The 20,586-nt window shown below is 40.8% G+C and overlaps 3 protein-coding genes across 5 annotated transcripts in view; 2 read left to right on the forward strand and 1 right to left on the reverse strand.

The window, feature by feature from the left end:
* Window positions 1-34: 34 nt before the first annotated feature.
* Window positions 35-7,327, forward strand: notum2 (notum pectinacetylesterase 2). Its single transcript, XM_032541527.1, has 12 exons — window positions 35-593; window positions 776-1,100; window positions 1,305-1,357; window positions 1,786-1,881; window positions 2,006-2,066; window positions 2,528-2,640; window positions 2,790-2,892; window positions 3,262-3,450; window positions 3,652-3,752; window positions 4,985-5,132; window positions 5,248-5,295; window positions 5,857-7,327. Exons 2-12 carry the CDS (start codon window positions 778-780, stop codon window positions 6,158-6,160), a joined length of 1,539 nt encoding a protein of 512 aa, XP_032397418.1. The 5' UTR covers window positions 35-593; window positions 776-777; the 3' UTR covers window positions 6,161-7,327.
* Window positions 7,328-10,362: 3,035 nt separating this feature from the next.
* rps15a (ribosomal protein S15a) lies at window positions 10,363-14,934 on the forward strand. Its single transcript, XM_032538695.1, has 5 exons — window positions 10,363-10,455; window positions 11,403-11,540; window positions 11,866-11,945; window positions 12,182-12,267; window positions 14,803-14,934. Exons 2-5 carry the CDS (start codon window positions 11,408-11,410, stop codon window positions 14,894-14,896), a joined length of 393 nt encoding a protein of 130 aa, XP_032394586.1. The 5' UTR covers window positions 10,363-10,455; window positions 11,403-11,407; the 3' UTR covers window positions 14,897-14,934.
* A 1,635-nt stretch (window positions 14,935-16,569) lies between these two features.
* The window catches only part of ern2 (endoplasmic reticulum to nucleus signaling 2), a 14,580-nt gene continuing 10,563 nt past the window's right edge, over window positions 16,570-20,586 (reverse strand). For all 3 annotated transcript variants that reach the window (XM_032538681.1, XM_032538670.1, XM_032538659.1), the window contains 4 exons: window positions 19,666-19,793; window positions 19,302-19,425; window positions 19,150-19,217; window positions 16,570-19,063 (listed from right to left, as the gene is read on the reverse strand). In XM_032538681.1, the coding sequence (XP_032394572.1) occupies window positions 18,875-19,063; window positions 19,150-19,217; window positions 19,302-19,425; window positions 19,666-19,793 (509 nt within the window). In that variant the 3' untranslated portion in view covers window positions 16,570-18,874. The remainder of the gene's footprint in view (window positions 19,064-19,149; window positions 19,218-19,301; window positions 19,426-19,665; window positions 19,794-20,586) is intronic.

Here is a 20,586-nt window from a genome sequence, read left to right on the forward strand (position 1 = left end):
CGGGAACCTTTTCATTCCCATGTCGGAAAGTGTTTGAGGTGTGTGCTCCAATGACCTCGGGGTCACATACCACCCAAAGGGGCTATGCAGTTTTGCTGACCATGTAGATGTTTAAATCAAAACCCTGCCAATCAGAGGTGGGTGGTGGGAGGGAGAAGAAGAGAGACGATAGGGGGAAGGAGAGCGTGTTTCTGAGCCATGGTCAGATGGGAGAGAGCTAAGTGGTGGGTGTGTGCAAAGACTTGAAATATGTTGAAGAGATGAGTGTGTTATCTTTTCTCCTTGCCACTGGCGGTCCAGTACCTCCCCTCGCGCTGTGTCGTCAGCAGTTTATCTCAGGGCCTGGCTGGAGCAGTGAGGGAAAATGGGAGGAAATCTGATCCATATGGTGGCACTATAAAGCTCACGGCTGATTTGCAGGCTTCATCAAAACGGGGTCAAGGCTTCATCCCCACTCATGACTAGCATCCTCCTCTCACACCTGGTCCCTGCGATCTGAACTTCTTACTCTCTCCTCAGCAGCACCTGCGCTTATCTGCCTGAACCCTGTGGTGCCTCAGAAACTATCTTCAAAGCTGATTCGTCTTAAAGAAGTAAGTAAATTCCCCGGTTAAAAAGTGGTGGATTTCATTTAGACAGCGAGTAATGGACAATTAGATTAGAAAATGATGAAGATTTGGTCCAATGTTTTTTCTTATTTTGCATAATGCATATAGCTAGATTATGAGCGAGTAATGATGCCTTACATGTATCTGTTTTTCTCATCTTGCCTCAGAGATGAAGATATTGGGCAAGGTTGCTTTCTTGCTTTTGCTCGGGGGAATGTGGTGTCAGAACAACCGTAATACTAAAGCTGGTGGCAAGTCCACCAAGAAGTCTGGTGGAAACCAAGGCGGTGATGTTGGCCAGTCTCTCCCTGTGGTTGATCCGACTCATGGAAACACTGGAAGCACCACAGGCATAGGAAGCACGAGAGGCACAGCTGAAGCAGCACCGGAGGGTGCTGCAGGAGCTCGAAACGCTGGACAACAGACAGATGATATGAGGCTGCACTTCCTCAAGAACACCCAAGTGACATGTAATGATGGAACGGCAGCTGGGTGAGACAATCTGGATCTTTTTTCTTATTTTGTTCCTGAAATAATAATTTATTTAATCATTTATGGGGGGGCATTTTCTATTGTCTATTTTGCTGGATACAGTGGATACAATGATTTTAGAAGTTACATAGAGCATCAGTGTGTCCATACATGGCTACTTTATCTTTCCCATTTCCTCATTCCTGTTTATTTGTGGTTCTACAGGTTTTACCTAAAGGAGTTCAGAGGAAGCCGCCGATGGCAGTTATTTCTGGAAGGTGAGTATTTAAAAACTGTTTAACTTGGTCCCCAAAGGTCAGCTTGTTTTGGTGTGATGCCCCCGTTGGAATTTTGATGGGGATGTCATCTTGTCCCGTCATCTTCTGTTTTTCTCCTTGTCACTGTCTGTCACTTTGATAGACTTAGGACGGGGGAAATATACGTGGATTGACCAGTGTGTGTGTGTGTGTGTGTGTGTGTGTGTGTGTGTGTGTGTGTGTGTGTCAGTCCCTGATCAACAAATCAGGAACTGACAGTTTGCAAGTTAAAGGAGGAGTCATTCCTCTTTTTTGTCCAACTCTGTCTCGTTAGCAGGCTACAGGTGCATTTCCCTCTCCATTCCTTACAGGCCTCTATGATAGGGTAACAAGGGTCTCCCTTGCTGTGCCTGGTGTGAATGTCTAATATTAGTCTCTATTATTTTTAGGTGGCTGGTGCTGCCACAGCAAAGAGACCTGTGATTCCAGGTACCAAAATATACCTCGACTAATGAGCTCATCGCGGTGGCCCCAAACAAAAAGAGGTTGGTCAGGTTTTCAAATGCACATCATATAGTGTTCCCATAGTGCTGCTTGTTTTATGTCATCTTTGATGAGACTATTAGGGCATCTGTATGATCTCTAAATTGTTGCATTTTTTTTTACCAGGAACTGGAATATTGTCTTCTCAAGCAGAGGAAAACCCACACTGGTATAATGCAAACATTGTGTAAGTAATCACTGTGTGTCTTACTGTGGCTACTGGTGGTGTCACATGCAGACAAATTTGTTTGTGCATCTTGTTTTGATTTTTTTTGTTACTTAAAGCTGCATTCATTTAAGTTTTTGTAGTGCAGAATGGGTTTGTAAAGCTCTTCTTTCTTGCTGTGTCTGGAAGAGCTCTGTAAGAATGGTGAGAGTGATCAAGAACAGTAGAGTTGCAAGAAATGTTTTTTAAATACAATCTGCCTTTTAAAAAAATCATAAGCAAGTAAATGCAACCTTGCTCAATTCACTCCACTTTGCTGCTTCTGCCTTACTTGTTTTCGTATGACCAGTAGCTTGTAATGGCTAACTCAGGTCTACTAATTTGTGATATATGACAGAGTTGACTTTCATCAAGGACAGGGGGAGCTGTTTTGATGGCTTCAAGCTTTAGTCTAACAAATGTAAATGTATCCCTTATGGCAGATTCATCCCATACTGTTCCAGTGATGTGTGGAGTGGCACTGGGCCTGCCCCGACCCCTCCTCCAAGGCCACGACAAGGCAGAGAAAAAGAGAGGGATAGAAATACAAATGCAAGTAAGTTTCTTCACATCCTTTGAGATTTTTTTTCAAGTAAGGTCCCTCGCAACAATGACACATTTGTGAAAAAACATGATTGATCTAACGTTCTGTTTAGTTGTTTAGTGCGGCGCTCCCAATCATTTGACGTGTGTATTTGTTATCAGCTGAGTACACCTTCATGGGATCCCTGATCATCCGCGAGGTCATCAAAGACCTCATCCCCAAAGGAATCAAGCTGGCTAAAGTTGTCATGCTGTCTGGCACAAGGTGAGTTTGTTTTAGCGCTCTAATGCTGACCGCAGCTTTTGGACACAAGCCTGCATCCTCTGTGCCATCTACACCATCTCCGTGCCAAACATTCAACAAGAAAAGCATTATTTTGGGTGCATCCTCTAGTCATCAATAAAGATGTTTACAGTCAACTGTGAACAATGACATAATGTCTATTAAAGGGCCTTGCCCTGTAATGGTGAACATTCCTCCCAGGTTAGCAACATAGTTAGTGGGACTCCCCCAAGTCCTAAAACAGGCTCCACTGTCTGAATGTGAATAGCTGGCATGCTGTCATTTTGGTACCCCTAACCAAAATGACACTCTCAATGCCAAACTATTTATTGATTTTCTTGGCTCTTGCAGTGCTGGTGGAACAGGTGTTTTGCTAAACATTGAGAGGGTGGCCAGTCAGCTGGAGCAACTCGGTGCAGAGGCTCAGGTTCGAGGCCTCGTGGACTCTGGGTGGTTTCTAGAGAGTAAACAGCAGAGATCCCCTAACTGCCCCGAGACCATTTCCTGCTCACCTGAAGATGCTATTAAGATAGGACTCAGGTAAATTTAGGCATTCTACAGTCAGTCTGCATAGATTTTATGTAACAAAACACTTTTTATAGGCCTGATGCAGAATTTGGAATTATCTCTCTTTTCCTATACAGTGCTGCTTATGTATATTGTATTTCTGTTGACATATAGTTGGCTGTATTGATATAGATATAGATGTGTGTGTATTGACAGTGTGTGTTGTTTTCTCAGGCTCTGGAATGGGGTTGTGCCTGATAGATGTCGGCAGCTCTATAAGAGAGGAGAGGAATGGCAGTGCTTCTTTGGCCACAAACTGTACTCTACCTTGACCTGTGAGTGCTGGCTGGTGCTTCAGAAGTTTATCATGATATTGGATAAGTATGCTTTATGTTTGACTTAAAGGGATAGTTTGGGTATTTTAATGTAGGGTTGTATGAGGTACTTATCCATAATCAGTGTATTACTCACAGGAATATGGACGTTTTACAGTTGCCAAAATGTAGTACTAGAAAAAATGGCTGTCTGACAGCAGGGAAAATATTTTATATATATATCTTTAAGTTGTTTATATGTTATGTGCACTGAAATAAGAGATTTTTAGAGTTTAACTTACTCAGAAGCTGACAAGTAAACAGACTCTGTAAAAATGGTGATGCCAAATGTTGTTGATTTTAATGCTTTTACTGTTATTGAATCAAAAAACCACAAAGAAAATAATTATAAAAACATAGTTGAAAGACCTTTTTTTTTATCAATTCCTGAGCAACTACTAATTTGTAAATCTGACAACTATGACAGTAGTGGGAAAAACTACAACATCTTAGTTTAAAGCCATCATGTGTGGGATTTGACATTGTCTGATTTTGGCGAGTGCTTCTATCACAAAAGACACTATAGAGACAGCAACAAAGATTCAACCTGGGAATTCTTTCTTTTTTCTACAGACAAAATTACATATTTTTTGGCCACTTGGGGGCAACGCCACAAGCTGTAAACACAGATACACTGTATTACCACCTTATAAAACTAATTTGGCAAACTTGCAAACAGCAGACACATCCAGCAGACACAGAGCAACATTATCGTTGGCCACTTGATGTAAGTCTATAAGTCCCTCACGTTTTAACTCTGTTTTGTTCTCCACCAACTATTGAGAAAAATATCAGTATTTCAGCTGCTAAATGCTTCACTAGTGCTTCACTGGTGAACACCAGCTAGACTCTAACTAAGCCTGTCTGTTGTTTGGTGCTGAGCAGGTAGTGTACAACGTGTTTATCAGAGCTTATACGCTAAAAACAGCTGCTCGCTGCCTTTTCCAGCTGATGAGAGCCCTGAGACTGAACCAAAACAACAAATCCGTGCATACTAAAACTTAAACAATGAGCAGAAAAGAGCTATAAATCTCTATAGAGCTGAGGGGAACTGCAGTCACTTGACAATTCTCTGTACTTTTATCCCTATGAGCATAATGTTTCACATTGCACATATATCACATATGCCCCATTGTTAAAGTAAAAATATGGATTAGATCATCTTTAATTCTAAGCTCTTTGTTTCCCTGTAGCCCCTCTGTTTGTCGTGCAGTGGCTGTTTGATGAAGAGCAGCTGAGAGTGGAGAACATCTACATGGGAGGACAGAGTCTGTCTGAGGAGCAGTGGCAGTACATACAGAACCTGGGCAGGGAGCTCAAGAACTCACTGACAGATGTCACGTGAGTTCCCAAAAATGGATTTGGAAAATAAAAAATAAAGTGATAACTAGATCTTATATGCACCAGATAGGCTAACATGTAGAGATGGCCGCATTGTTTTGTGTGTGTTTTTCAGGGCTGTGTTTGCTCCGTCCTGCCTTTCCCACACAGTGATTACTAAAAGGTAAGAATGGACATTTGACTCCTGTGGTGGTAATACACTTTCACGCCTTCTGTCCCACATTATGTTTTCGCCTCTACCAGTAGTCAGCTCTACCTAGTGAGCTCATGCTGCTTATTTTGTTCGCTCATTCATCACCCTACATTCTCCATGTCACCAAATGCCATTTCACACTTTCCCTAACCCCTCGGTACCCCTTGAACGCACTCATTATTTTGCTACACAGATGGGCATTGATGGGTCAGTGCAGTCTTAGATCGGTTTACAGAGTCAAGCTAAGTTAGGTGTGTTTAACAATGGTGATGACTCTTTATGAGAGGAGCTGAAGGTCCAGTTGCTTTTCTGTGATGTAACAAACTTGCTGTACCAAGATAATGAGCCAAAAGTTGCCAAAGGAAATTAACACAAACCTTGTGATCAGGCAAAAACATTGCTGATGACAATTCAGCAACGTATTTGTTTGCTTTCTCCCAATCCTTCCCTTTCCTTCCCTTTTCTTTCTTTCCATACCTTTCCCTCTGTTTATTGCTGATCCCCATCTTCCCTGTCTTGTTGTTCTTCTAGCAACTGGATGAGTTTCCAAGTTAAAGGCACGTCTCTGCCACGGGCCCTGCACTGCTGGGACAGAAGTCTAGAAGCAACACGCAACAACAGAACCCCTGCTAAAGGCTGTCCTTTCCACCTGGTGGACACCTGCCAGTGGCCCCAGTGCAACCCCACCTGCCCAGCCTTGGTGGACCAGGCCACTCAGCAGGAGCTCACGCTGCTCCAGATGCTGGTAGCCATGGGCCTTGACCTCCAGAAGCTGGGCCTGGATCCCCAGGGAGACGCAGATTCTCTGGCCAGCATGGTCAGCAATGGTGGCTAAGCGTAAACATGGATAGCAGTTTAAGAGATTAAGCTAATAAAAGGCTTAATAGAGGAAAGAATGTGTTGAAGTTTTAATGTAACCATAGAATTAGTACTGAAATCTGGTTACTACATCTTGTGCTGCTCAGCATTCCATTATGCTTCATGTGTCTGTTAAATTGGTGACCTGACTGGTGGGTATGTCACTGTGTCTGAGTCTGAGTGGTTTGGCTGTCCCTCTGCTGGACACTAGAGGAAAGAGCTTTGGGTCTAAATCAAAGGGGATTCAGTTGTACTGGTTGAATGGCTTTGAGATTTTCCAGGTGACCCGGCATATTGTGCCTCCTCGAACACACTTCTATCCTGATCACTCTACATGAAAGTCCAACTTCAGAGTAGTAGAGTTGAATACTCTTAATGAATAAAGGCTTCCGCAAAGAGGGAAACAAACTTTGACAGGACTCGTGAAAAAAAGAAACATTTATACCACACGTTCTGTAGTTGTTAACATTTGAATTAGCTTTAAAGAAAGATTTAGTTGTGTTCTTTCTACCTAGAAGGCATACTTTTCATACAATAGTAATTATTCATGATCTTCTAAATGCTGATTCTTTCGTAAAATAAAACTCAGAGAACGCAAAACTACACTCACACTAACTCAATCATGTTTTGCATAGTTCCAAATACACTGATTGTGATTTGTGTGACTTAGTTTTAGCTCCTGATGCTATGCTAACTTATATATATTACATAATATATATATATGCATATTTTATATGCACGTAAGATGATAGTGTGATTAGTTATTGATATTTTTCTGTGTAGCCCAGCAAGAGTTTGCCTATTTGACATGTCAACTGTCGATAAATAGAAAAAACTCTGTAAAAAATCAACAACGCTGTGGTTATTCACCGCTCAGTTGTAAGGATAGTCTATATCTAGTGACATACGTGGACATAATACAGACTATGTATTGCAATCCTTTTTAATTTTGTTAAAAATGTACGCTTCTTAGACAACGCCATGCATGTTTCGCAAGGCATTTACACATGTTACTGTATGTTTTATTTTCATCTAGGGACTGTAATCACTGTGTCAAACAATAAGGATTTGACAAGAATTGTACCCGCTGGTAACAAGTATGAGACAGTCGTTGTTTAAGTTGAAACGACGAATAAAAATATAAATGGACTCTAACATGAATTATGTTATTATTTTTCCTATGTTATATTCTTTTTGTTCATTGTCTCGACACCTTTATTGTAACACATGTGGGAATGAGAAGATGCATAAGGCATGGCTACATTTACACTGGTACGTCTCTGCCCTCAGTGCTAACAGACTGAAATAGCAGTGCAGAGTTTCTAATGGTTGACTACCATCAGAGGAGCCACCGGGACCTGCATTCTCAAATGGTCTGTAGAGCATTTACACATTAATAATTCCCATATTAATACTGTATGTTGAGTTACTTAATGTGGATTAAAGAGGACATTTTAATTGTTCAACAACAACTGCTTGGTATAATCAAAGTGACAATCTAAAAACACTTGTTGAGTGTTCAAATCTTGAACAGGAAAAAAAGAAAATATGTTTCTTATCTTGCGTCAGTGGACCTTTAGAAAGAAACAAAAGACGGTGCTGGATTTATTTTAGAACTTGAATTCTTAGATTTGATTATATGTTAATCACAGTGTGCAGTAAGATATGTAAATGCCACTGCTTAGAAAATTGAACACATTCCGTGTGGGAGCATCATGACTCTAGAGACTGCTACAGTGGGGATGTAACATGTAACAAGTATTAAAGACTGACTCAAACCTATTACTGAAGCTATAAAAATATCTTTTAAACTCTTAAAACACTTGTCCACCTTCCTTTGCTGTTATCAAAGGTCACATCATGCCGTTCTTGTTACTAAAAAATGTGTTGTTTGTTGTTTTGTTGTTGTTATTTGTATAAACTAAGAAACCTATGGCTTTGCTGAATTATATTGCATGTCATATCGGACATCAACAAATCTTTGATTGCACTCAGTAGAGTAGACTCTACGATGCTCTGGTAAGAAAACTTATTTATGATTGTAAATTACATTATGCTTATAGTTAGCTCTAAAAATATTTTCTTTTTTATTCGTTTCTCACAAATTAACCATACAATTATGGCCAAGCTAGTCTTGCATTGGCAGACCTATCTGCACAGCGCTGTGTCAGCTAAAGTACGGACAAGCCAAATGCATGAGAAAGGATAGATACGGATGCATGCAATTATTCATCCTCATCACAGGGCGGCGCTGCTTTGATTTTGAAAACGCATTCCAGAGATCCATAATGTAATTTTGAATATCTAATATTTATACATTCACCTGATTGTGACAAGAACAAACATAATTAATTACACATCCACAATTGGCATTATGACTGGTTAAAATGCAATTTCAGATATCTAATTAAAATTATGACTAGAAGCAATGCAATTGTCACTCATGATATCTAAAATTAAAATCATAACTTGTATTATGTCCAATGCTTGTGGATGTCTGAAATAGGAGTTCTTCCTATAGTAAGAATTATATTGCAGAAACAGTATATACAAGTTTAATCTAGACAGAATTTCGTCTGATGTTTAGGAAATTTTCTTTTTGACTAGAAAGAATTTAATTACAGATATCTGCAATAATTAATCGGCAAAATGTAATACTGGCAGCTATTGTTTAAAATAGTTACTGCAGTACAAATTCAAATTACTGGAGAGAGTCATCTTTCCCGCCTTCTCCTCCCCAAACTCGAAGTTCACGGAGGTTTCCAGGCTAAGACTACAGAATCCACAACAATGTTGCTAGACATGTGTCCCACATAGTCAGACATACTTCACCCCACAGCGGAGTAGCTAACATTATACCGCACTTTTTCGCCTTAGAATTATGAGGGGAACCGCTAAAAACACAACAACCTCGCTGTCCTCTCCACCCGGGACAGTCACACTTCCTTGGCTTAGAATAACGGTGAGAACCGCGACAAATAACGCTACCTTGCCTTCCTTTCCATCCAACTGAACACACTTTATTGGGTTAGAATTACGGCAACAATCGCTAAACATAATGTAAAGTCACGGTCCTCTCTCCCCAATTTACAACCCCCCCCCCCCCCCCCCCCCCCCCCCCCCCCCCTTGGCTCAAAGTAACACACCATTGTTGGCTACGGCCGCTGACTAGGCTACACATTGTCAGCAGTCGTGGCCCGCTTGCCTGGTCCTTCAGTAACGTTTGCTAGCAGTTAGCAAGGTTAGCATGGCAGCGTTAGCCAGGACCAGTCAAGACCAAAATTACTGGCTGTTTTGCGAGTAATCAACTTGGGTACTCTAGCTAGCTAGCTATGTAATTCAATGTGAGTACACAAATGTTGAAATTACAAAAAATGCCCGTCCCTGTAGCCATGATAAATTAGCCTAAAGCTAATGCTTACCTTTTCAGGAGGAAATTAGCCAACTCTGCGTCTCTGCGGTTGTTTTAGATGAGGTAGAATCTACCTCCGTTGATCCTGTCTTTGTCTTTTTGTTTGCTGCTTTCATGGCTGTACAAACGTTACAGCTGTAGCGTGCTGGCTCTAAGTTTTTACAGGTATATTATCTGTCAACCCCGCCTGGCTGTCAAACTGGGCAAAACACAAACAGAAATTCCGTCAAGGAACGGAAATTACAAAAGGAGAAAATACTGGCATTAATATTGTTGTCAGAAAATATAGTGTTTCAACTTAGCATGTTTCCTTAATATCTGATGATGCATTGGGGGTCATTTTTGGATTTATTACAGTAAATATATTACATGTTGGACCTTTAACCAGCTAGCAATTCTAGTTATTAAATGTTAAAAAGACCTTTTTTTTATCGGGAACACAGTTGGTGTAAATAATACAACTAGAATGTATTTGTGGAAAAGAATCAAATTAAATAGGTTAAAAAAGAAATTGGAATAAAAACTGGAAAAAATAAAATGAAAAATAGCACAAAAAATGTCCTGCATTAGTAATTTGTATGAAACAAATAGTATGAAACAAAGACATGCTGAATATATGTAACCGTTACTCCTAGAGTATATATATATATATATATATATGTGTGTATTTTTTTTTATTTTTTTTTTGAGTAGCTTAAACAAAAAAACTAAGGGGAGGGATGGAATTAAATTTAATTCCATCATAGCATCTAGACTACAGATGGTGGTGTGGGTCATCTCGACTTGAAAAGTCTTGGATTCTTTCCCATAATGCATTGCTTTTTTTTTCCACTTCCTCTTTCCGCCATATTGCAGAACCGGTAAGATGCCTTTTTACACTGTCACCTTCAATCTTTTAAGTATCTAAAGCATCTACATGTTAAATGTCCCATTTATGCAATTATATTGAAGCAAAAGTACATAGTAACGATTTGGGAGGATTATCGCCTCGATTGATGAGACGAATTTAACACAACCGGGCCTCAAATGTCATCTAGCAATCCCTCTGCTCGGCCCTGGGAATCGGTGCGTTCAAGGCGCATTGATAACTGTTAGCTTCTGCGACCACACAAATGTATTTTTTTTCTTGAACAAATAAGACCTGTAAGATGTCCATTGACATACGTGTTTAACACAGTTTATAGCGTACATGGTCGACACTGCGTTAACCATTAAAACTACGAGTGTTGGTAGATGTTGCCAATGTAACGTTAGTTGGCTAGGTAACGTTATCGTTAGCTATTCTGTGTGCTCATGAAGGACCATGCTTTGTTGAGTCTCTGCGCTTTACTTCAATGTCACTCAAGCAAACGCCACGTTAACCGCTTGAATCTAAAGTATTTACACAACGTAACTTGCTAATGTTAGCGAAGTTGCTAATAACGTTACCTGTTTGAAATGGAGCTAACGTTACGCTTCGTGCTATAATTGGGGCTATCTAGGCTTTGCTAATTGGACATAACTTTGTGCTTCACCTCTTGAACCACAATTTCCTTTTGTAGGTAAGAGGTGCGAGGTTTAATTGTGGTCCAGTCAGTGTATGGCCCTATATTCAAAAAAAAAAGTAGCTCTTGAGACATGGAGAAACAGCATTTGACGATGTGAAATCACAGGCACAGGCTAGGTGTCTCTCTAGTCTGTAAAGTACTGTAAAAGTAGTTTGAAGGCATTTGAAAAACAGGCCCACAGTGGGTTGTGGAATTAGGCACAGCTTAATTTAAGTTTACATATGTTACTAATCAATGAATGGTTATCTTTGTGTATGCAGGCATCATGGTGCGCATGAACGTTCTCGCAGATGCTCTGAAATGCATCAACAACGCTGAGAAGCGTGGGAAACGCCAGGTCCTCCTCAGGCCCTGCTCCAAGGTTATTGTGCGCTTCCTAACCGTCATGATGAAGCACGGTGAGTAGTGTTTTTGGTATCATGATACACTCCGTTAATAATTTGGCCATGTGATAATGGCAGTTCTATGGTGTAGTCAATATATACATTTACTGCCATGTCAAGCTGGAAGGAGATGCAAGTTACATACAAGTGTAGTTGGTAAAACTATGGTCAGCCTCTAGCTGAACACGTTAAGAGTGGTCATGGCTGTAGAGCGTTGTCTCATGTCTGAGAGGAGACACCAAGCTGAGACGTAAATATCTAAGACACCAAGCTCATCAGGTCCGAATGGTAATGGTTTGAAGTTATATGATTTAATGTTCTTTGTCATTTGCGCCTTCAGGTTACATTGGTGAGTTCGAGATCATTGATGACCACAGAGCCGGGAAAATTGTCGTCAATCTCACAGGCAGGCTGAACAAGGTAAAGTCTCTCAGTTGGCCCAACTCTGCAGTTACCATTATGTCACTGCTTTGGTTGCTGTTAGCAGCAGTTCCCTCAGGTCTGCATTTCCAAATGACATAAACAAACCTTCAGCTAAACAATGTTATCGAAGCAGCTACTTTTATTAAACTCTTTAACTTTTTTTTGACAGCTTGCTACTTTGTTTGAATTTATGGTGTTAACCAGTGGTTTTTTTTTGTTTGTTTTTCTCTCAGTGTGGTGTGATCAGTCCGCGTTTTGATCTCCAGCTCAAGGACCTGGAGAAGTGGCAGAACAACCTCTTGCCTTCAAGACAGTTTGGGTGAGAATCGCATACACCAAATTTTTAAACTGGGTGACAGTGATGTATTGCTGAACCCACTGAGGAGACTTTGTAGTCCCAATGGTCTCCATTCTTTCTCTTGATCAGTTAGTAACTGCAGTGGCTTGGTTTCATGCTCTACTTGCCTGCTGCAATGCTTGCTTTTGCTTGGTTGTCCTGTGCTGTTGCAGTGGTAAGTTAGTGTAATTGATTTTTATTCAAGAGATATGAAGGTAGTGTTTGTGATTTTGTGCTCATCTAACCATAAATCGAATCTCTGCATGTGTGCATGCACAGTACAGCAGTGGGGAGTTGCTACATCCTTAGACTGCTCATTGGTTGTGTTCACCAGTTCTGCTACCAACCCCCGTCTTCTGCATTGTTTGACCCCACTCCTTGCGTAGATGTTTGGTCTTTCCTACTACATAATCTTATAGCACTTGGTCAAGCTTCTGCCATGACTTGGGTGGCTCATACAAATGCTAAACGGTGCTTGTGCAGTATCTGACGCTGAGACACTGACAAAGTGCCATTATTTGACAAATTGGGCATGAGAAGGGGTTGCCCAAGCATGTTTTTGCAGTGGGCTACCGGATTTCCAAAAGTAACCATGCGCCAAAAAGCGATTGCTGTCTACTGTACATGTCAATTCTGAAATTAATCACACACAAACACGTTAGATGAACGCCCAGGCTCTTGGGCTCTACAGCACATTGTTTTCTCCTGCCCACATGCCCGTTGTAGCAGCTTCCCCAGCAGGCTGAGCCGGGCTTCCTGTCACTACCTGAATATGTGACGGCTAGACCAAAAAAAGAGGATACTGCCTAATCTGTAGGTGAGCTGAGCTGCGCCCTCATAATTAAAGTTGTGGGGAACAAATACTGGCAACCAAGTAATTGGCTCGTTCTGAACAGGCACACGCTCCAAACGGGCCCTGCACTAGTAATCCCACTATGCTGTATTTTCAAAATGTTTTGGAATGCAATAAAACGTGCAGAATACTGAACAAAACAACTTATCTCTTTTTATACAGTGGTCAACGCAGTTAAAGTATTTAGAGCCGTAATTGACATTACAGTCGGATTAGGTGTTAGTAAGAGTGAAAGCCTAAGCTCTCATTTATTGATGCTTCCGTAGATGATGATTATTATAAATGGTCTCTGGAAGTCATGGGATTATGAATTAATCCTGTTAGAAGGATTTACTTGCATTTTAGTGCCATTTTGGTTCATCAGAGGATGTAGCAGGGACAACAGGGAGTGACACGTAAAGGTCATGAGCTGGGCTGTGATCACATTAATGATTACAGGGTATCTGTTATGCTTAGATATAATATGGTTTTTGCATGTTCTCTCAACCAAAGTAGATGGCCATCAACGTTGTGATTGGTTTTATACCTACTGAATATTACCTTACTTTGAGTGTTACCATCTGTTCCTTTTTGCTTTGATGGGTGGTGGCCCCATCACACTTGGAAAAGCGTTTCCATCTGATGTGAACACCATGTAATCAACTTCCCTTGAACTGATTTGAGTAACTACCTGTGGAGCCATATGACTGTTGTAGTTTGAGATGAAAATTATCATATTTGGGAGCATATATTACCTACTGTATCCTGCAGACTACATAGTTCTACACATCCTTCCATCTATAGTTCAAATTGTCTTCATACATTTCAAATACAGTAGGTTTTCATAGCAGTTAATACTTTGGCAAACTTAATAAAAGGCCCTTTCTCTGTAAATGGAGTAGGGTTTAATCAAATGTGAAGGTATTCTCTCCGATGTAGTGTAGGTTTGTTCGGTGGGGCGCTTTCTTTTGCTCCTGCGATGAAATGTCTTAACCGTTTTACATGAATCTGCTACATTAAAATAAATAGTTCTTTCTTTTACCTCTCATTCTGCTTGCTGTTTAGTCTTAAAGCAACACTAACTTTTTGAACCTTAAAATGTTTCCTAAATCGTTTCAGTAGTTCAACTTGTAAACGGGTGAACGTCACTACTGCACTATGAGAGTTTGTAGTTCTGAGACACAATGGGACAATTGTGCTTCCGACCTGTAGGAGGACCGAAGCGGGAGAAGTTCCTAGTGTTGTTTTAAGGCTGTCGCCGACAGTGAACATTGTTGATGCGGCGGACAATAACATGGCTGGAAAGCTAACTTGTCTTGTTAAACATACTGTCAAAATTATATTTGTCAAGCATTCAGACTTTGATTCTGGCTAGCATAACATTAGCTTGCGACCAGCTGGCTTGTAGCAGAGGAGACGAGAATTCCTGTTGCTGGGTCGTATCCAAGATCCGTCCTATTTACTGGAGCAGGAAACTTTTCCATTGCGTAGGAACCCTATGGCGTCAGCTGTGACCAAATTTTGATTGCAAAATGCATGAAAATTTGAAAATGACTGGCCTAATAAAAGTTCTTTGGCAAGTGACCATGGTATAAGTGAGTTAATGCCCTTTTGAGATGTTAATTATCAGGACCTACTGTGGGTTGTATGGTGTATGGTAACGTGCTGACTTGTTGTTTCCACAGATACATTGTGCTGACCACCTCAGCTGGCATCATGGACCACGAAGAGGCCAGACGGAAACACACAGGAGGCAAAATCCTTGGATTCTTTTTCTAAATGTAAAGAACTGCAAATAAAAATTCAACCAGTTGAAACTGGATGTCTGCTCTAACTCATTTCATACCAAGGTGCCTGTGGAGAGAGGGCTTTTTGAAAGGTAGCGGTCATTGGACAAGACAGAAAACCTTGCAGAATACATGGGTGCTGGTATTTTTATTGTTGGATAACGCAACTTACTACCTGCAAAAGCATGTTGTGCTTAAACACCACATGAACACAGACTAGACACCATGTAAACATGTCATGGAAAACAAGTAAGTTATTGTGAAAACATTAAAACAATGGTGTTGACAAGGATCAACCTGGCTAAAGTAGTCAACTATTCCTTGCTCCCACAATGTTTGTCAAATTTATATCTGCTAGATATATACTTAAAACGTGTATTTGTATAAAATGTCAATGTACAATATTTGAACAAACTAAAACCCCACTGCCTATAACCCAAGTCACAGGTGTCAGTTAAAATGCAAAATCACAATGCAGTCAGAATCCTAAAAAAAAGTATTTATAAAGTGAAGGTGGATAAACTAGGTTGAATAGCATTAATTTCAGGTATATCTGCTATACAAAAATCTCTGCACAATGTTTTACAGTGAGGCAGCAGCTCTTAAGCTACGGTCCAAATGTAAGTGCAAAGAAAAATGTAAAGGAATTTGTTGGATTCAAATTAGGCAACATGTCTACACATGGTGCTCGGTGGACTGAAATCATTAAAACATCAATTTTAGATTAATTAATGGGAGTCGGAAGAGGTAAATCTGTGGTTATTGCCCCTCACCTAAATCAAGGAGGAAAAAACAATCTAAGGCTCTAGATGGCTTTGATAATCAGTCATCCGACAGCTAAGGATAAAGCTGTGTGAGGGCTGCACCCATAAACACTTCTTGCCTGACTGTGTAGAAGACTTGTGTCCCAACTCCAGCTGAACCTCTACAAACCTGTGTGTTGCAGCTGTGTCCCCAGCAGCCTCTCAACACACACACTGGCTGATGAATGTAATTCACACAGCTACAAGAGGTATTTTTGGGACAAATGTTCAACCAAAAGTCGTAATCCATTGCATCTCATTTCATTATTAAATATTAGAATCTACACTCAGACTATTAAACTAGAAGATTATTGTAAAATTTGTCAGAAAGCTGCATCTCCTACAAGTCATCTTCTTGCATCATACACTTGGACATTTTGTGTGCAGTTACGCTGCAGGCTCCCACCTGCCAATATCTGGGTCAGGTTATTATTTCTGTTGGCGGTAAATCATCCTCTTTAAAGGGTATCTACTGTTCTTGTGTCTAAGTGACTGACAGGAACAACAACCTTTGACATTAGTTCAGTGTTAAGCGAGATCGCTGCCAGCTTGTGTTTATGTTCACGAAAGTGATCTTTTTGATGCTGACAGGCTCAGATTATCATAAATGTCTGAAAACATTGTGTAAAGAATTTCTAAGGAGGTTTCAGAAAATCTTATTCTCCCTGTCCCACCCTCTCCCTCTGTCTTTCTACCTCTCTCTACTCTAGTGCTCATCTTAAAGGATTATAGATAGAGTAAAAAGGGAAAGAGATTGATCGCACTCAAGGAGTTCAAGTTTCTTTTTATGTGTTGCTTCTTCCCATTAACATAAACCCATTTGTATTTAAACTCGGAACACCAAAGACCAAGACAACAAGACTTGATTTATTCATTCTTTGGCACACCCAAAGCGTCAGTTTAATCCACTTATTTAAAACAACGTACAAAAGTTAGAATCTTCATCATTCATCCTACTACAGAGCATTTAGCGACATTTTGAGAAGCTGGAGAAATTCAAAAGCTCAAGCAATGTCAACATTCAGGAGTGGTGACGTGTATTCCATTTTTGTTTAAAAAAAGTGTTTGGAAATGAAAATTGAATTGGCAAAATGTGCATTACTGCCTGCAGACACTGGTCATGAATCATATTTTCCCAGAATATGCATATTGCCCACATTTAAGTGCCAATGATATTTGACTAGTATGCACCATGTTATGTTTCAAGTGAAAAACAAGGCTCAGTCCATTCTTCAGTCAGTGTAGCTACATTCAGACACACACATCAAATACAAAAGAAACAGCAAAGCAAATATGGCGGGCCCTTCCTCCAGAGGAGCTGAGAGGAGCACAGCAGCAACAGGGACAGAGGGGACGTAAACTGGGTTTACAGAGATTTCTTCTGAAATGTATATATATTTTTTTTTTTTAAATAAAAAACATTTTGTCCAGTGTCTGTGTCGTGTCGTGCTGTGACAAAGTGTGTGCACCTGACCTGTGGTCTGTGGTGCGATTCCATCTGGACCCCAGAGCTATTACTAGGTGAATATCACCTTTTACAATATGCTCGTGTGAACCAAATCAGACATCATTTGTCTAAAATACAACACGGTTACATAGGCCGATCAGATTTTAAGGACATATTATATAACATTATATAAATTACAGACAAAGGTTTTTTTTTTTTTTAGGGGGCCTCATGTTGAAGACCTTTGTTGGACATCAAAACTCTCTCTCTCCCCTGTCTGTCTACGCTATTAATTATCCAGTAATAAAGTAAAATAAAAAGTCTACAAAAATACCTTAAAATAAGGGCGGCCTCTAGCTCACCCAGTAAGGTGTGCGCCCCATCTTGGCTGAGTCCCTTGCAGCGGCCAGGGTTCGAATCCGACCTGCGGCCCTTTGCTGCGTGTCATCCCCCATCTCTCTTCCACCTTTCCTATGAATCCACTGTCACTTTGAAATAAAGCGGGGAAAAAGCCCCAAAAAATAATCAAAAAAAAAGAAGTAATAAATAGGTTGTGTTTTCCATGTGTTTGTCTGTTAGCAGTAGATCTCTAAACTGTAACCATACTTTCATTAACTCTGGTGCAATGGGCCAAGGATACAAATGATAGTTTTAGGGCGTTTCTTTAGTAACCCGACGCTCCGGATGGTTTGTTACACAGAACCTTCTGAGTCGTTTTTTGGGAAAGGGCAGGCACTTTAAAAAAAAATACCTGGCAGGTGATTGGATGAACCATCTGTCTATCACGTCGGTCATTGTTGATTCGAACGAACATTCGTGGCCGTCACGCACATCCAAACCCCACTCGAAGCTGCCAGTACGCATTACTTGAAGCCTGGCAAAATGGCTTTTCACGCCGTGCAACGTACTTTTTATTACTTTAATATTGTGAGAATTATGGAACATTTGTGCTTTGTTCCAATTACTTTAGCACTTGAGAGATAACAGCTGCGTTTCTCCTGGACTGAATTTGAGTTGGTTGCTTTGCTTAAAAAAACTAATCTAATTTAAAAAAGGACTAATGTAGAATAAGGATGCAAGACTCTTCACACATCAGCCAACTCAGAGCTTAAACCGGTGCCATAACAGTACATGGTTATATCTTCTTCTTTTTTCTTTTTTTTTGCTGCAGCTTATTAAAAAGCTCTTCCTTTGACCGTGTTCTCCAGATCTCCTCAGTTAAGGACTGCAATGTGTTTGTTTCCTTCAGGCAGTGCTCTTGTAACAGAATCCCCGTAATGTCTTAAACATGTCGGTGACTTTTATAAAACTCACCGAAAGCCTTTATCCTGAATCAGTTTAGAGGAAACATGTGGCTGAACTATTCTGAATACACTCATTCTAATGGAGTTACACGGTAAAATGGAATTTAGAAATATTTACAATTATTATTAAAAAAACAAATGTATGCTGCTTCCGTGGAGGCATGCAGTCGGAGTGCTTTGTAATTTCATCTTAAAATTGTTTCTTGATCAACAGCTGCAAAAAAACCTAATTAATCTAAAAACTCAAGCCATATAAAAACTTCTTCACTGTATCTTCCCCCGAAACAGTATGGGCTTTACAAAAGCAATAAAGGGGCACTGTAAGTTCACCAATGTGTGTGTGTGTGTGGGTGTGTGTGTGTGTGTGTGTGTGTGTGTGTGTGTGTGTGAGGGTACGCAGATTATAGAGTGTCATGTTATTGCAATTTGTCGCTGGGTTGCAGATAGTAGGGGTGAAACAGTCTCTCAGGGGAGCAGATTTGCAGAGCTGCGTGCGTGTGCATCAGTAACCGTGGAAACCGTGAGGTGAAGTAGCTGACGAAGCCTTCGGGCAGCTCGCCGAGAGTCTCCTGCACCTCCGGTGGCAACTCGTGGTAGTGATGCTTCTGTAACATGCAATGTTAACATACATGTGTTGAGAGTGGGGCTGCTTGTATAAAGGAAACATACGTGTTTAAATCAGCATGCTGACCTTATTCCTCATGGCTCTCAGCAGATCTCGGACTGAGTTTCCTTTATATGTCCTGAACCGCCTCAAGTCTGGAACGCACACAGGAAAATGACAGACCATTGATGGCTTTGTCTTCCTGTAAACCGTGCAGCTATGTGATGATATGCGTGTACCTGTCTGTAGAGGCACAGAGATATGCATCCTCCAGTTGGTTCGAACCACTGCTCTTCCTGCAGTCTCCAGTTTGACCACAATCGGACTGTCTGCCGGTTCCTTCTCTATGCGGTCACTGACGTCCTACGTCCGTACGCACACAAAACACACATTGTTTCATGGAGAGAGATGAGGCTGAGCAAAACAGGGGGAAACACTACACTACCCAGGTATACACGCATACTCCTCTTACACATTTGGCATCACATCTAATAAGAGCTTTTAAACCAGAAGACAAAATGACTAGTCACGGCACAAGGACCTTTAGTATCACAAGAGAGACAGCAGTCCCTTGTGTATCCATGACCAGCTGATTTAACACACCTGGAAAAAGAGCAGCTGCTTCTCGGGACTCCAGAAGAACGGATGTTTGAGCACACAGGCGGTGGAGGGCCGGGTGGAGGGCTCCCCACTGATCATTTGCTCGATCAGATCCTGTGCTATGACGTCATCTGATTTGGAGGGAGAAACGGTTTTCAGGTTTTCATTGATTTTTGTGAGTACTATTATAATAATATAAAGATCCTTAAAGGACGCTTTACACACAAATATAAGCCAAATAAGCAGTAATCATTTTAATAAAGACAATAGCAATACAAATAGCAAGATCAGTCTTAAAAAAATAAAAAATAAGGTGGGGGAGGGGGGGTTAGTTGGGTAAGACGAGTCAGAGTGTGGGGGTGGTGAGTGAAAATGTCCTGCCCCCCCCAGGGGTGAGAGGAAGAGTGGCTACGAGGTGGTGTGTTTGGGTGGGAGGGGTGACGATGGAGCCATTGATAAGTGGGAAATCCTGGGGGGGGTCGGGTATGTGAATCTGGCACAAGGATTAGGATTTCTGACTTCTTGCAGTTGAGTTTCAGAAAGTTAGGCTGTGGTGAGGGTGGAGTAAGTGGCAGCAGATATTATACACAGAATACAGCCAGTCTTTTTTTTTTTTGCACGACAATGTCTGAAAATTACCTGTAAAAGGATAAAGAAATTGTGATTATTTAAAAAGAGACTCATCTTGGAAAGGTTCTAGCCAAAAGGCGCAAGTCATGGCAAAACAACCCCAGCATTACTCAGCGTATTTTAAAGGAAGTTGGACTGTTCAGGACTGGATCTTTTAATGCAGGACATGGAGGTGGTTGGGTACATTATAGTATTTCTGATTCTGATTAAAGTAGTTTTTTTTGTAAATTTCATGCAGAAGTATTGCAGAAGAGGAACTGACTACACTAGCTTTTATTCTGGAAAAAAAAAAAA

This window comes from Etheostoma spectabile, chromosome 2, assembly GCF_008692095.1.
Source record: "Etheostoma spectabile isolate EspeVRDwgs_2016 chromosome 2, UIUC_Espe_1.0, whole genome shotgun sequence".
Classification (NCBI taxonomy): domain Eukaryota; kingdom Metazoa; phylum Chordata; class Actinopteri; order Perciformes; family Percidae; genus Etheostoma; species Etheostoma spectabile.